General features: G+C 38.0%; 2 protein-coding genes across 10 annotated transcripts in view; both read left to right on the forward strand.

Annotated features, from left to right (window-relative positions):
• Positions 1–17,436, forward strand: part of GABRB1 (gamma-aminobutyric acid type A receptor subunit beta1) — a 447,091-nt gene that overhangs the window by 418,468 nt on the left and 11,187 nt on the right. For all 9 annotated transcript variants that reach the window (XM_045392330.3, XM_045392329.3, XM_065544972.2 and 6 more), the window contains 3 exons: positions 4,546–4,683; positions 4,787–4,939; positions 7,848–8,092. In XM_045392330.3, the coding sequence (XP_045248265.1) occupies positions 4,546–4,683; positions 4,787–4,939; positions 7,848–8,092 (536 nt within the window). The remainder of the gene's footprint in view (positions 1–4,545; positions 4,684–4,786; positions 4,940–7,847; positions 8,093–17,436) is intronic.
• The window catches only part of ATP10D (ATPase phospholipid transporting 10D (putative)), a 279,019-nt gene that overhangs the window by 74,907 nt on the left and 186,676 nt on the right, over positions 1–17,436 (forward strand). The gene's annotated exons all lie outside the window — the stretch shown is intronic.

Here is a 17,436-nt window from a genome sequence, read left to right on the forward strand (position 1 = left end):
GCTCCGCCTCCTGGGTTCACGCCATTCTCCTGCCTCAGCCTCCCCAGTAGCTGGGACTATAGACGCCCACCACCACGCCCGGCTAATTTTTTGTATTTTTAGTAGAGACAGAGTTTCACCATGTTAGGTAGGATGGTCTCCATCTCCTGACCTCGTGATCCGCCCACGTTAGCCTCCCAAAGTGCTGAGATTACAGGCGAGAGCCACGGAGCCTGGCTCTTTCTCATATTTACTGAATAATGTTGTTTGCTTTGTTAAAAGAGAGAACTGGTGTTGAAAGTTATCAAATGCCATTTTAGTATCAGTATAAATAATCATATGGTTTTTTCTCCTTAGATTTGTTATTATAATGAAGTATATTACTAGATTTTCTAATATTAAACAGAATAAACCATATTGATTATGCTTTATTATTTAAAGTACTGCTGGATTTTGTTTGCTAATATGTTCTGCTTACTTTATGAAAATAATTTAGAAATTTTCATTCTTAGCCTATGCTTTGGAGCTGTTTAAGTAGCAATAGAATTATCAGTTCTTAAATATCTGTTTGTTTGTAGGGATGAAATCAAGCTGTTTTGATTTTCTGTGCCTCCTATTTGGGCTTTAAAAAAATGCTTTCTTCTCAGAAAATTACCCATTTCATCCACATTTTCAAATTAATTTGCATGGAATTGATTAGTCATGATTCTTTACAGTTCCTCTGTTTCTAAGGTGGATTCCCTTATCTGTCCTGATTCATCTGTTTGATTAGAGTCTTCCGTAGAAGTTTCCTCACGCAGGTACCTAAATGGTATGTCCTCTGAATCTTTGTATATCTTCTCTGGAAAGAAGTGTATTTTGGCAGGGAGTAGTACTTTTGGGTCTCAGAGTTGCTGTCCTTTATGCCTATATGCTAGATGTTCTGTGGATGTCACTCTATAATCTTTTCTTTCCAGCGTTGTGTATAAGAAGTTCAATACTTTTTCCTTTGAAAACACCTTGTACTTTCTGTCTGGAAGATTGTAAGACTATTATTACACCCTTGGAGTTTAGGAACGACATTGGGATGACCTGATATAGTGAGCTTGCCAATCTGCAAAATAATTTATTTAGTAAGCTCTGGGGAATTTCTGTTTTCTTTTTGTTTATTATGGCTCCTTGTCTATAGAACGCCCTTCTTTCAGGAATGCCCACTATTCATATATTAGATCTCCTAGATGAGTCGTTCAAAATTTTTATAGTTTCTTCATGCTTTCCAAATATCTATAAAATTGTCTTCCAAGCCACAAATTCTGGCCTCATCGGTGGCCATCTTTTCTTCAATTTATCTAAGACATTTTGTATATTTAAAAAAAAAAAAAAAAAACCATTGAGTTTTAGAATAAAAAGTTGCCTGTGCTGTAATCAGATATCTGTAAGTGTTCCTATATTTTTACCAAGAGTGAGGAACGGAGAGTTCAAGCTATTATTTGCTTCCTCCTCAGTTCTTTTCACTAGATGATACCTAATCTAGTTTTCCACTTGTTTTCCTTCTCTAGGGCTACTGGGTTTCTTATATGGATTTTTATTTTTTCTCGCATATTCTTTGGGGTTTGGACCCAGCTGCCAGGTCACCTTAAAAGGAACAAAGTTCTAGATGGAAAGCATGGTGAGCTCCAGCCAAGTTGTCATCCCCTGCTGATGCACCAGGAGGTAGTCTCCTCTCTCTCTCTCTGTCTCTCATTCAGTGACCCAACCTGCCTTTTCTTCTCTCTGTCTTTTTCAGTAACTTTAGAGGTTTTTACTTACATGGATGAATTATATAGTGGTGAAGTCTGGGTTATTGATGTATCCATTACCCAAATAGTGTACATTGTACCTAATAGGTGATTGTTTTAATCCCTTACCCTCCTCCCAGCCTCCCCACTTCTGAGTCTTTCAACATTCCTTACACCACTGTGTATGCCTTTGCCTACCCATAGCTTGGCTCTCACTTATAAATGAGAACATGCAATATTTGGTTTTCTGTTCCTGAGTTACTTCATCTAGGATAATGGCCTCCACAGCTCCATCCAAGTTGCTGCAAAATACATTATTATTATTATTATTATTATTATTATTATTATTATTATTATTTTGAGACTGAGTCTCCCTGTGTCTCCCAGGCTGGAGTGCAGTGGCGCGCTCTCCACTCACCGCAAGCTCCGCCTCCCGGGTTCACGTCATTATGGTTGAGTAGTATTCCATGGTGTATATATATGCCACATTTTTCTTATGCATTCATCAGTCTGTGGGCACTTAGGTTGGTTCCATGTCTTTGCAATTGTAAATTGTGTTGTGATAAACATATGAATGCAGTCTTTTATATATAATGACTTATTTTCCTTTGAGTAGATACCCAGCAGTGGGATTGCTAAATCGAATTGCATTTTTAAAAAGTCAAAAAACAACAGATGTTGTGAAATGGAAACGTTTATACTCTGTTGGTAGCAATGTAAATTAGCACAATATCTATGGAAAACAGTATGGTGATTTCTCAACCCACCTTTTTAACTTTCCCACATCCCCTTAAAGGACTGAGATGACGAGTTCCTCCAGACAATCACACAGGTGGTAATATGCTTCCTTCTTTAGTAGGCCCAACAGCCCCTTCACCCAGCTATCTTCTTGGATCCCGCTGTTCTAATCCCCACCCAAGGACTCCATGCCACCAGTCCCTAGGTTCTCTCTAGTGGCTGAGGGGGGAAAGAAAATCCCATGATGCCATTGTCCACTGGATCCAGGCGGGGCTGAGAACTCACATTCCCCAGATACTACTTCCTGCTGGACTTAGGAGAGGTAACTCATGGTTGAATTGGAATTGGAAAGGAAGAAGTCTGGGTTGAATTTAAGCTGTCATATTGCCACTAACCATTTCAACTGAGACAGGAGTTTTGTATTCTAAACTCCATGAATGGGATCCATGATGTCCTGAAATTGCCATCGAATCCTATCTATCTATCTATCTATCTATCTATCTATCTATCTATCTATCTATCTATCTATATTTTTCTGTGGATTTTATTGGCAGGTTTTAATCAAATTCTCAAAGAGATATTTAGAATCAGTCTTACAGAATCATACCCAAACTTGATAAAATCCCCAATATGCCAATTAGTCCGCTGTAGATAATATTCTAAGTCCAATAGTAAAGAGGGTCTCAGTCTTTCAAACACTGGTGATTATATCTGGAAGTCAGTTTAAAGCAGTAAAATTAAGATAGTTTTGTTTTCCTTTTTAAAAGCGGGAAGCGGAATGGGGAAGAATAGCTTAAAATTTCTTACATTCTGGCAAGGACAAGTTGATGGTGACCCTTTGGCACCTGGCATTCAACTTCCAAATATCAAATATATTATTTTCTATCTCTTGAAAAGGTATTACTGGCTTTAATCAAAAGTAGGTCAGCATGATGTCCACTACAAAGAGCTTATGTGGTTACCTTTGAAACACTAGCCCCAGCAATTCTAGTGGAAAAAAGATTTTATGCTTTTTTATTTGAGGTGAACCTAAATAGAAAATGAATTGAGAAAGATCTTCTTTGTCTCTAGCTGGTAGAGAAAAATGTGGTCGTAAAATATGCCTTAAATTATTTTTAGATTTTTAAAATATATCCGTACATTCTTTTTATGCAAGTTACTCTTTTTTATATATACTTTAAGTTCTAGGGTACATGTGCACAACGTGCAGGTTTGTGACCTATGTATACATGTGCCATGTTGGTGTGCTGCACCCATCAACTCAGCAAGTTACTCTTACACATAATGATAACCCAGCTAGAACACTGCCAGGTGGGAGCAGAGTGGGAAGAGGAAGAGATTAGGCCATCAGCGTAGGGCCTTCATGCTGAAGGCCTGAGGACAGACCCTTCTACTACAATCTACAGTTCCCTACACATTCCCCTTAAATTAACTAAAGTGCACTCTCATAAGTATAAAGATATAAAAGCATTATCAAGAATTTATATAGTCCTAAGACTTTTACCCATATATTAGCTATAATAATATTAGCTATAATCAAAGGATATGAATAAAAGCTTGCCAAATTTTCTAAAAGAAATATGCAGTTTTTAATGTCTTACTCATGTAATGGCTATATATAAACTTAGTCTTTCATTATACTTCATCTCTTCGCACTACCTGTTATCCTTTTAACAAATATGTGCTCAATTATTATTACTTGCTGTGCGATTGTTGTTGTTAAGTAGCACATAGCCAAAGCCATGTCCAGGTACCTAGAATTCAGCCATCCCCCAATTTAACCAAGGAATGAACATTAGTAGATACAATAAGAATAAATTGCATCGGTGACTTCAGCTATCACTAAATGATCCAGAGCTTAAGTCCACTAAAGCCAGATGCACCCATTCTTTCAATGCAGCTACTACCAAATCATCAGAAATAGCACTCCACTTGAGACCTGCATACCACCCTAATTTAAAGCAATGCCACCTTACCACCTTTTTGCTGGGAATTTTTCCTCTAGCTCCCAGGTGGTATTCAAAATGATTTCCTAAACTTTATTTAACCGTGCTGTGTTTATTGATTTCAGATGGCTATACCACTGATGACATAGAGTTTTACTGGAATGGAGGAGAGGGGGCAGTAACTGGTGTTAATAAAATCGAACTTCCTCAATTTTCAATTGTTGACTACAAGATGGTGTCTAAGAAGGTGGAGTTCACGACAGGTGAGGTTGTTTCCCCCAAAAGATACTAGAGGTGCTGTGAAAGGAAGAAGATGGTTCCAACCAAATGATGGTCTGATTACTTGTCTTTTGTTTCTCAACTCAGGAGCATATCCACGACTGTCACTAAGTTTTCGTCTAAAGAGAAACATTGGTTACTTCATTTTGCAAACCTACATGCCTTCTACACTGATTACAATTCTGTCATGGGTGTCTTTTTGGATCAACTATGATGCATCTGCAGCGAGAGTCGCACTAGGTAATACATTCTCAGCACTGCAGAGAACTAACAGGTTTTATTTTCAAACAAATAACCAATATCAGGAATTAGAGGGAAGGGCTCTCTTATAGCAAGCCAAAGAATTAGATCATCATAAGAGTCCCTGAATATAAGACATCTAAATGTAAGCATGTCTACAATGAATATTCTACAATGTACTGTCTTATTAGCATTTTACCAAAACAAACAAACAAAAATCTTGGACTATATCTAGCACTACTTAAGTGTCTCATGGAATATATTTTTAAATTCTCATTACGCTAATTTTTACTAACTTTGGGATGACTTCCTCTTTAATCCCTGCTTTTAACAGTGAAGAACATACACAATGCACTATTTTCAAATGAATTTGGAGAAAGTAAACCACGTGACTAACAACAAGCTGTCAATTGCTGAGAAATACTATCCTTTGGATACTAACTAAAATTAAATCGTATTAAGCCGAGTCTCCTTTAAATGGAGTTTATTACACTTGAATAAGGCACAGATAATTCATCAGCTATATTAATAATCTGTGGTCAAGACAGAATAAAAATGATTTCCTTCTTGGGGGAACAAAATTTAGAACTAATCCTGCCATGGTTAATTAATTGCTGAAAGCTGATGGGCTATGTTTGAGACTTTAAAGCATTCCTTGGAAGGTTAGGATGTGTAAGGTCTGTCTGCTGAATCTGGGGATGTGCAAATCTGTGTCACTGTCTGATCCTACAGCCATTTCAGTTATTTCTTTCTGGGGCAAATTCTCTCTCACACACATACACTCACACACATAACATTTCTGGCTAAGCTAACATATTTCATCTCTTCATTTCGGAGACTATTAAGCTGGACTAGATGATCAGCATACCTGTTCACAGCTACACTAATTGCCATCACTACAGCTTACTTGTAATGACTGAATACACAAAGCTCACAAAGTCAAGTGTTTGTTTGTAGCACTTTATCAATCTTTGAACAACCTAAGATTAAAGAAAGCAAACAAATAATAGTATCACACGTATGTATCTGCATATATTACTTGAACATGAGTATTGTTATGTCTATATGCTACACTTAAGAAAAAAACAGTGGATGGTGTCCACAGCAGAGAATAATAACTAGTAAGTTTATGAATTGTGGTTTTCTTTACTCTTCTATCCTCAAAGCTAATACTATTTTAATTAGAGATATTAGAGATGTTAGTATATAAAGGTGCTTGTTTAAGCTATTCTTTGGACTGTAAAACTTGAGATATTTTAAAACATGTAATTTAAAATGGCATCCATTTACTAACACTTTTTGTATAAAAATATAAAACAAGGAGTAGAAGCAGAAATGCAACTGGCGAATTTGTAAGTGACTCATTCATTTCTGTGAAGCACATTAGCTAGAGTTATATCAGGTGAAATTTAAAGATTTTTTTAAAGAAATAAGAAAGACCACTCATTATAGCATTTTATATCAGCCCAGCACATTAGAATTTATTACTGATCTGAACCAATTTAATTTTTTGTCTGGCAGTCCTGACCTCCTGCTTTATCTGTTCTTCTAAAAGTTGAATAGTCAAATCCGGGAATATACATCTAGAATAATCTGATTGGCAAATGAATGCGAAACTATTTTTTCCTTCATTTCATTTTGCTACCTCCCATTCCCTTTGGAAGTTTTCCTTTGTCTTTACTATCTATTCCATACTTTCTGACTTTATTTTTAAGAGCCTCTATCAAATTTTCGATTTTACCTTTTCATCTCATTGCTTATTGTAAATGCTATTGTGTAACATTTCTGTGCTCTTTTGACCCTCACTGGGTGGCCTAAAACAAAATAACTAATCTCAGATTTTCTGTTTACCCAGTTATAAAATGAGAATAATATACACTTCCTATCATTTTCAGGCTGTTATGACAGCCATATAGGATAATTTATAACTGTAATTATTTAAAAATGTACAACACTATACAAATGTATATTAGTATGCAGAACAAATATCTACACTAGATTCTGACTTCTTTTTCACTTCTTGCTTTTCGCAGTTATCACTTCATCATCACCATCATCACCACAAAATATGTTATACAGCTAAGCAAACGTTATACTATTAAGAATGCTATATTTAATAAAGTAAATAAAACACAATCTGTCCTTTATGAGCTTATAGTCTTAAACTTCTTTAACAAATCCAAGTTCAAACTTTTAAGAAGTTGTTTTCTGACATCACGGAACTAATTCATGCTAGGTTCTGGAACCAAGAAAATAGATAATATTTGAAATATCAAAGTAACAAGATAATAGTAAATGTAAAATATACATAAATCAAGCACTTGATACAAATTATGACATTTCTCATGTTTCCTCTTCTGGTGATGTTTTGCTATGAATTACACATAATTATTTTAAAATGCAATACTGACCTTGTAATTTGGGTGTCCTGTTGATTCATGGAATGAAGTAGATCTCAAACTGGTCAGCAGCTTTCAATTTGGTAGAGGATGCTATAGGGATTAGTATCACAAAGACAAATTTAGGAGCACAATGAATGAGATGCTGAGAAAAGGAAGAAGAAAAATGTGGTCACATAATAAAGTGAGTGACATTCAATAGTAGGATTTCAATGGGATTTTGATCTGCTTTTCCATCTGCTTTTGTTTTTATTTTGTGCAATTAAAAAACATGTTTTCAACCCTTCATTAACTACACATTCTATTTTATGATTCATTAATGGACTATGTAGGGAGGCTAATGCCTTGTCTTTCAAAATATCTGCCCTTTTTGCCCAGTGGTTTATCATGCTACTGTGATCACTCAGGGGCATGAATAAGGAAATGGCAAATGGCATCTGTCCTCTCAATCTTGAAAAAGGAACTTAATAGTGGTGCCTTTAGCTAAACGTTGTTTTTCTCTTTCACAGGAATCACGACAGTGCTTACAATGACAACCATCAGCACCCACCTCAGGGAGACCTTGCCAAAGATCCCTTATGTCAAAGCGATTGATATTTATCTGATGGGTTGCTTTGTGTTTGTGTTCCTGGCTCTGCTGGAGTATGCCTTTGTAAATTACATCTTCTTTGGGAAAGGCCCTCAGAAAAAGGGAGCTAGCAAACAAGACCAGAGTGCCAATGAGAAGAACAAATTGGAGATGAATAAAGTCCAGGTAAGATATTAAATATTCCTAACAATATTCTTGTTAAATTTATCAGCATCATGATGCCCAGGGCTCTCATAACTTCAAAACAATTAATAAAATATTAGTTTATCTTTAATAAGACTCAACCAAGCCTTCATTTTACATATTCAGGGATTAAGGAATGAAGAAGTTAGATTGTGGGTTATATTGATTAGTAATATACCCTGGAACTCAACCCCAAGTCCATTATTGTTTGTTCTAAACCATTTGTAAAAGCATATGTAAAGTAATCATGCTAGATTTGTGTGGTAAATACATGAGAGAACTGAAGTGAATACACTTTGCACTCCTAAATGCAGATGAGGCACAGTGGCCATAACCACAGACTGAAATCAAACTGCCTGGTTTTCATTCCCAGTTTAGTCACCTACTGGCTTTACAACTTCAGCCAAATCAACCTACTTAAGTCTTTATCTAGCCTTTTCTCTCAGTGTCCTCATCCATAAAATGGAGATTATTATAGTATGTCTATCTCACAGAGTTGTTGTAAGAACTGAGTTTTTCTCATTGGTACATCTTCTAACCTGTGATCTCATTGGATGGAATTAAATTTAAACGAATGATCTGTTTATTCTTTTTTTTTTTTTTTTGAGATGGAGTCTTGCTCTGTTGCCCAGCCTGGAGTGCAGTGGCATGATCTCGGCTAACTGCAAGCTCCGCCTCCTGGGTTCACGCCATTCTCCTGCCTCAGCCTCCTGAGAGCTGGGACTACAGGCGCCCACCGCCACGCCTGGCTAACTTTTTGTATTTTTTTAGTAGAGACGGGGTTTCACCGTGTTAGCCAGGATGATTTCGATCTGACCCCGTGATCCTCCCGCCTCAGCCTCTCGAAGGGCTGGAATTACAGGTGTGAGCCACTGTGCCCGGCCCTGTTTATTCTTTAAAAACATCTCTGTAGCCTCTACCTCTGAGCCATTTTTCACTGAAATCAATTTACCGTTAAGGACATTGACATGTGTATCTATCTCAAATTGTTTTCAAGATAGCACACAGGGTGACAACTGTTCATTTAGGCACTGATCTAGGCATTTGGGATACTGATGTGAACGAGACAAAATTCCTTACCCTCATGGACCTTAGGTTCTAACATGAGAAGATAGGCAATAAACACAAACAAATAGTAAGAGGATACTTTTAGTTACTAGTAAGTGCTAAAAAGAAAGTAAAACAGTGACTCATATCTGTAATCCCAGCACTTTGGGAGGCTGAGGCAGGTAGATCACTGGAGCCTAGGAGTTTGAGACCAGCCTGGGCAACATGGCAAAACCTTGTCTCTACAAAAAATATAAAAATTAGCCAGGCATTTTGGTGTTTGCCTGTAGTCCCAGCTACTTGGGAGGCTGAGACGGGAGGATTGCTTAAACCCGGAAGGCAAATGTTGCAGTGAATAGAGACTGCGCCGCTGCACCCAGTCTGGGTGACAGAGTGAGACTCTGTCTTAAAATAATAATAATATAAAAAAGGAAAACAGAGTACTGAACAAGAGAGTATTTGGGTCAGATTTAAGGGAGCAGGATACTTTGGTAAGACCTCTCTGTGGAATGACCATTTGATCTGAGACCTATGTGACGAGAAACAGCTAACCATGCCATGTCCATTCTAGGTAAACGAAATAGCAAGTGCACAGGCTCTGAAGCAGGAATTCCTGTGTGTTTAAATACTGAGAGAAGACCAGTAGAGCAAGAGCAGAGTTAGTGAGGGAGAAAGCAGAATAGTGTGAAATGTGGTTGGATAGTTAAGCTTAGGCCAAATTATAAATTTTCAGGGTGTATCTTCATGCTCTTTAGTATGACGAAAGTTTGGACAAACACTGTTTGAAAAATTAGCAAAGAAAACTTAGAGATTCAGCCAAGTGGTTAAAATGCAAAGGAACACATCAAATAAACTTCTATCTTTGTGTGAGGCACTATGTTCAGTGCTATGGGAAGAGAAGTAGACAAGATATTTGCCCTCAAGAATCTTCTGATCTTGTTGTGATAAGAATATTATACTCATATGAGGTGATTATAAAATGAGACAGGACACAATTAGTTTGAGTTGTATACCTGAAAAGAAGCAGCTTCCCAATGTCTGCTTGTAACCATACCAGCTTTAAAAGTATTTTGGGAGGCCACCTCTTTTCTATTCCCATCCTCATCTCAGTTGCCTTCCAAACATACTAGTTCATCCTCTGCACATCTTGGAATGTGTGTTAATTGATAAGTCACGAGGGAAAACCCTACCCAAAGGAGGTGGATTAGGTTCAGTGCTCGGAAAATTCAGAAGGCATGAACTGAATGGATACTCAAAGATAAGTAGAATTTAGGAAAGTATAATGAAGAAAGCAGGGCCCTTCAGTTGCTAAAAAGCAATGTTCTCTAGGGAGAGTAATTAAATTGAAACAGGAGAGTTCCCTGATCCGCTCATCTGTTGGGCTGCCATGCACTCGAACCCTATGGGAAGGGGAGCATGAAGACGGACAGGTGTGGGAGCCAGGGCCAGCACTTTTGGGTTCTGGCCCCATGGTAGCATCTAGAGGTGGGTGCCTGCGATTCCTGAAGCCTCAGTAGGTGTGTTACAGTGCTCCTTTAGCTCTGCCATCTGCAGATAGCTTAAGTGTTAACCAGCTCAGTGCCTCTTTGGTACCCAGGTTCTTGTCTGGAGTCCAGGAAGAATCAGGTCATACGGACAAGTTGAAGGATGGCAAATGTGGAGGATCTTATTGCTGGATGGAGGTGGCTCTCAGTGAGATGAATGGGGAGCTGGAAAGGGGCTGGAGTGTTTCCACAGAAAAATAGACATAATTATGACAAAATTCAAAAACAAATCATATTGAAACAGGGCAGAATACTTTTTTATCAGACTCATCCTCCTGTTGATACAAATAATAAACTGTGAGCACATGTTTAGAAATCTGCTTTAAGACATGGGAGAGTAACAAAACAAGCAAAAGATAAAAGAGAATCAACCTTCAAAAGAAAGGAACCACACTGTGTGAAATCCATGTTTATACAGCTTTTCCCCTGAAGCCATGCCCCAGGCTGACGAATGTGGGGCGGCAAAACTTCTGTAGAAACTGACATTTTATTGGCCTGAGGAGTCAGATCATGGAGTTTGATTCTTCCAGAGTTCCTGGAAATTTCAGAAGTGAGCCATAGCAGAAACTCGACACCTGAGTGTAAACATCCACAGCTTGATCCCTGAACTACAAATGTACAGGTTAAATACCAAGGAGTGCAGAAAGAAAAAATAGCTAGAAGCTGGGGGAAAGAAAAATGAACTGAAATTTTAGTTACTGTCCACCATATAAAAGTCAGAGTTTGGAGTTTGAGTCCAGCCTGTTGGGGAGTGTGGGGGTGGTAAGCACATTAGGTTTTCCATAAAAATCTCAAGAGGCTTATACCTTAAGAGTAAAGGATAAGTCACAAGAATAAGGGATTCCCCTTGGGTTAAGGGAAAACCTAAAACAGGCTCACCCTAATGACACATAAAACCAATTCTCCACATATTCTGGGTGATATGATAGTCATATAACTGCCTACCAAACCGAACTCAACATTCTTTGGGGGAGATAGCAGAATCTAGAGTCTCTATGGTGCATCATTCAAAATATCTAATATATAGTCAAATATTACTAGACATGAGAAGAAACAGGAAAATGTGATCATTATTAAGAGAAAAACATTTGTCAATAGAAACAGAGCAGTAAAAGTCTCAAATGTCGGCCTAAAAGATAATTAGTATAAATAACTATAATTAATGTATTTAAAAGTTCATAAGAAATAGCCCAAAACTGGAAACAGCCAAAATATCCTACAATAGATGAATGGTTAAACAAACTGTGGTATATTCATACTATGGAGTACTAGTCCAATAAAAAAGAAATGAGCTATTGATACACACAAAAACTTGGATGTCTCTCAAGGGCATTAGATTGAGTGAAAAAAGCCAGTATTAAAAGGTTATAATACTGTATTATTCCATTTATATAACACTCTTGAAATAACAAAATTATAGAGATGAAGAACAGATTCGTGGGTGCCAGGAGTTAGTGATAGTGGGGAAGGATGTGGATGGTTGTGACTGATTATAAAGAAGTAGTGTGAGGGAGATCATTGCAGTGATGGAATAGTTCTGTAACTTAATTGGAATGCTTGTTACATGAATCTATATATCCAATAAAATTACACAGAACTGTACACACTTTATGTCAATGTCACTTTCCTGATTTTCATATTATATCATAGTTATGTAAGATGTAATCAGTTGGAGAATCTGAGTAGGGGAGTACATGGGGCCCCTCTGCGCTATCTTCGCATCTTTCTGGGAATCTATAATAATTTCCAAATAAAAAGTTTCAAATAAAGTCCATAGGAAAAATTGATATGGTATATGAAGAAATGGGGAGTTTCAGAAGATAACTGAAAGTATAAAAGTGGGACAATGGAAATCACAGAATTTAAATTTTTCTTAGATGAATCAACATCACATTGTATACAACAGAAAAAAGGATTAGCGAAATTGAAGGTCATATTGGGCTTTTCTCAATTTCTCAATTGTAGCAGTTCTTACCATAAATGCTACTACTTTGGGGTTGCCTTAACAGATACCCTTACTCTTGATTTATTATTTGGTGTCTTTGTTAATTGTTCTCATGGGATCCTGTGCTTTTCCACTATAGGACTTCCATGATAGTTAGTATATGTTTATTTGTATAATTATATTTTAAAATCTGTTTCTCTTATTAAGCTACAGCTTCCCAATTATACACCCCAGAGCCCTTGTCTATTACATTTATTGTTCTTTCCTTAGAAGCTAAAAGGTAGATACCAAATAAGTACTTGTTAAATGAATGAATTAATTAATTGATAAATACTGGAGAGTTGTTCTCCATTTAAGATGTTTTTAGAAACCACACAAAGCATTCAGTGTTACATTATGTTTTATAAAATTCTTACATATTCATAATAAGTAAGAAAAAGAGACTATACTCCACTTCAGCTTCTGCTCCAGACTGTCTTACTGTTCCTATCATTTTTATTTTCAAAAAAAAAATTAAGTATGCTTTATATCAACCTCTGCTGTTCTTTTTGAATCACAGTGCCATATAACATCACATGTAATCTTCAAAGGAGCATTATGGCTAAGATTTTGAAATGGCACTGTTCGTCTGGGACTGCCCAAGGTTCATCGTCTCATGCCAAGGAAATCAAGGACGCAGTCACACAAGGAGTGAGGTTAAGAGCAGAGGTTTAGTAGGCGAAAGAAAGAGAAACACTCTCTCCTGCAGAGAGAGGGCTCCCAAGGGGGTCTTCTGGTCTGTGGTGAAATGCAATAGGTTTTATAGTTGAATAAGAGGAGGCAGTGTCTGATTTACATAGGGCATGAAAGATTAGTCAGACCAGGTCTGCCATTTGCATAAGGCTCAAAAAACTGGTTAAGGCTAGATGTGCCATTTGCATAGTGTGTGAAAGAGCTGGCCACCCCACTCTAATTTTTTATTATGCAAATGTGTTCTCTACCTGGATGGCGCCATGTTGCCTGCTTCTCTGTACTGTACATGGGATGACAAAGGAAAGAGAAGATGGAGCCTTCATGTTCATACCTGGCTTCCAGGTCGCCCTTTTCTACTGGCACAGCTGCCAGCATTCACCATGAAAGCTTCCAACTTCCTTACCTATGTCTATAGCTTGATTTTTCAGGCTGCTGTTTGTTAGAAAAGAAACGATTTTGGGGGCTGTTTTTTGCTAAAACAGAAATTCCGCCAAGGACTCTGTTGTCCTTACTATTTGTCTAAATAATTTCTTTCTATCTCCTGTATCAATTTTATAAACTTCTTCATATTTAGGTGGGATAATAATACAGCATTACCATCTCATGCAAGTTATAATCATCCCTGCACCTGCTTAGGTTTTGTAGTTCCTAACTTTCTTATCCTCTTCTAAAACTAAAAGCCCAGATGGATAATATGTCAATAACAAAGCAAGTATTTGCTTCATCTATTCAATGTGTCATTTCAGCAGTTACATTCATAATGCAAACTGCGTGGTATTTTAAATTGCTACCCGCCAGTTAAACTCAAAAATATAAAAAAGACTATTAATTTTTTTAAATATAATGGTTGGATGATCCTCTACTTTCAGATGCTTGTAAACAGTTAAATTTAAATGACATCTGTGCCCTGGTCCCAAACAATTTTCATTTGAGGGATTTCTTCAGTATTTGCCTTGGTTCACTGGAGCATAGAGTGGCCTTGTTCAGTTATTACACATTACTTTTGATAGCTCTGGCTGGGCAGCCAGGTCAAGGGGTATTTGTACTGAAGCTTCAGGAGTGCTTGCTTTGTCTTGATTTATATTTCCTCCAGCTGCTCTGAAGCATCTTTTTATATCAGTGCAGATGCTAGATCCAGACATTAGGAGAGTTTCAACCTCTAAGGTGATAAAGACTGTAGATTCATAAGCCCCTCAGGCATCATTTGAAACTAGAGATGGTATTTAGAGTTTTGAAAGATAGATTTCACAGTATGACTAGGCTTTAAGTAAGCTACCTCTGGGCCACTTTTATACTCATCTTGAACTTTTTCAGTTATACATACTAGCCACAATGCCTGTCCATTTGCAAATAAATGAAATGGCTGAAATTGTAGCTTGGGTGGTCTGTGAGCAGATACCGATTCAGTCATTCTGTGTCACAGGGGACACCAGAGGATATCTGCCAAAGATTCATACTGTGAATCCTGAGTATCTGAGATATGTCTTAGTTAATCTAGAAAGTTTATTTTGCCAAGGTTGAGGACGTGTGCCTTTGACACAGCCTCATTAAGTCCCATCGACATATGCCCAAGGTGGTCAGAGCACAGCTTTATACATTTTAGGGAGACATGAGACATCAATCAACATATGTAAGATGAACATTTGTTTGATCTGGAAAGGAGGGACAATTCGAGGCAGGGAGGGGGCTTCCAGGTCACAGGTAGATAAGAGACAAATGGTTGCATTCTTTTGAGTTTCTGATTAGCCTCTCCAAAGAAGGCAATCAGATATGCATTTACCTCAGTGAGCAGAGGGGTGACTTTGAATAGAATGGGAGGCAGGTGTACCTAAGCAGTTCCCAGTTTGACTTTTGCCTTTAGCTTAGTGATTTTGGGGCCCCAAGATTTATTTTCCTTTCACAATACCAAATATGTGGCTGCATCCCCAATAGTCAAGAAATAGATTTTTTTCCCCTTAGAATCAGATATTAGTATTTTGATCTGGCCTCTTCTCTCCCATTCCTGTTCTCCATCGTGAGTCACCCAAACACTTACAGACAAGTTTCTAAATGTGAATCAGCTCTGTATTGTGGTTAATTCCAGGATGCAATGTGCAGGTGGAGGTGGGCATTGTAAAGGTATACAGCTCTGTCTTTAGGTCCAGCTTGAAACAGCTCCATATCTGTCAGTCTTTGAGCCTGGGACTTCAGACCAACTGGAAAACTCATCCTGCCTTTGATGAAACTTTCACCATCTATACCTAACATCCAGAATTTCTACTGACAGCCTGTGTTGATAGTTCATGAACTTCTTTATTCCTCAAACCCCTGGCCAAATCTGGCTTCGTTCACTTTTTGTTCTCTAGCCTTGATTTAATACTATCCTATCTCCAGTCTTCAGAAGTCTAATTTTCCTTTTCAGGAATCTCTGTCTTTTATTTTCTATTTTTTTCTCTACCCAGATATCTAGATCTCTTTTGGTGAACAAGAAAGAAGTCTACTTTATTTAACTAGTTTAAGAATAAAAGAGGAGGGAAAGGGATTTATTGGTCCACACGACTAGAAAGGTTGCAGCATAGTCCTAGTTTCACATGTGCTGTTCCAGGTGCCCAAACAATTTGTCAGAAGTATCTCTCTTCATCTCTTAATTCTGCTTTCTTTTATATTGACTTTGTTTTGACCCTTCCCTCATGGTGGTCCCAAAGTTCCAAGTTTATAGTGTCAAATCTCTTTGACCCTAGCACAAAATTATTTCTTATATCCAATAGTTCTAATTTAAAAAGGCCCAGGATTGAGTCTTTTTGCACAGACTTGTCATATTTTCATGCACAAATCAATTCTTCTCACCAGGAAGATGGAAAATGCTAAATGCCCAGGTCTGGATCACACACGTGTCCCTAGAACCTAGAAGATGCAATCAGGCATACTTCAACCATATGAACCAAAAGAGTATCAGGGCATTATCATCACAGGAAGGTAGAATGGAATCAGATAGGTCAAACTAATAGGCATCCACCACTACCTACTAGGACCCTTGGGATGTTTGGGTGGAATACAGACTAGGAGGATCAATCCAAAATGAGATGAACTCAAACTGGTGTTTTTAGCAAGCTTCCCAATTCATTCAGATATACCTCAATGTCTGAGAACCACAACCCTGGAGATCCTAGAGATTCTAGCCACCTCTGCTGGTGTCCTTGGCCATTGAAACTCAGAGTTCAGAGAGATGGCTCAAAGTGTAAGTTTCAGATTTCCCCATTCTGCAGACATTTACTCAGCAAAATGTATCTTAGGCTCAGTTCTGGAAAAGCAAGGAGGACATACTGAGTAGTGATGAATAACAAAAAAGCACCTGCCCTCCTGGAGCTTATATTCCAGTTGAGGTAATTGATAAATATGTGAATAAACACACGATATAATGGCAGATGATGATAAATATGGTAAAGAAAATGATGAGAAGCTAGCCAGGTAACAATGTGGGCAAGAAACAGCATTGCACAAGAGAAGCATAGCAGGTGAGAATGCCCTGTGGACTTAGGAGCAACAAGAGACAGCCAAAATAAGGCTGGTGTGGCTGGTGCAGTGCTCAAAAGCAGCCTGGTAGGAAATGAGAGCTGAGGTACCCACAGGAACCAAACCACATGGTGCTTTTTGGACTAGGGTAAGAAATTTGGAATTCATTCTATGTTTTGGAAAGTAACTAGAAGATACACACAGAGTAAACAGACGATATAAATAGACATCATTTATTTTACTTTCTCTTTTTCTTTTTTTTTTTTTTTTAAAGACAGAGTCTCCCTCTATCACCTAGGTTGGAGTGCAGTGGTGCAATCTCGACTCACTGCAACATCTGCCTCCTGGGTTCAAACAATTTTCATGCCTCAGCCTCCCTGAGTAGTTGGGACTACAGGTGCCTGCCACCACACCCGGCTAATTTTTGTATTTTTAGTAGAGATGGGGTTTCGCCATGTTGGCCAGGCTGGTTTAGAACTCCTGACCTCAGGTGATCAGCCCACCTCGGCCTCCCAGAGTGCTGGGATTACCTGCTTGAGCTGCTGCACCCGGCCTGTTTTGCATTT

This window comes from Macaca fascicularis, chromosome 5 (assembly GCF_037993035.2).
Source record: "Macaca fascicularis isolate 582-1 chromosome 5, T2T-MFA8v1.1".
Classification (NCBI taxonomy): Eukaryota; Metazoa; Chordata; class Mammalia; order Primates; family Cercopithecidae; genus Macaca; species Macaca fascicularis.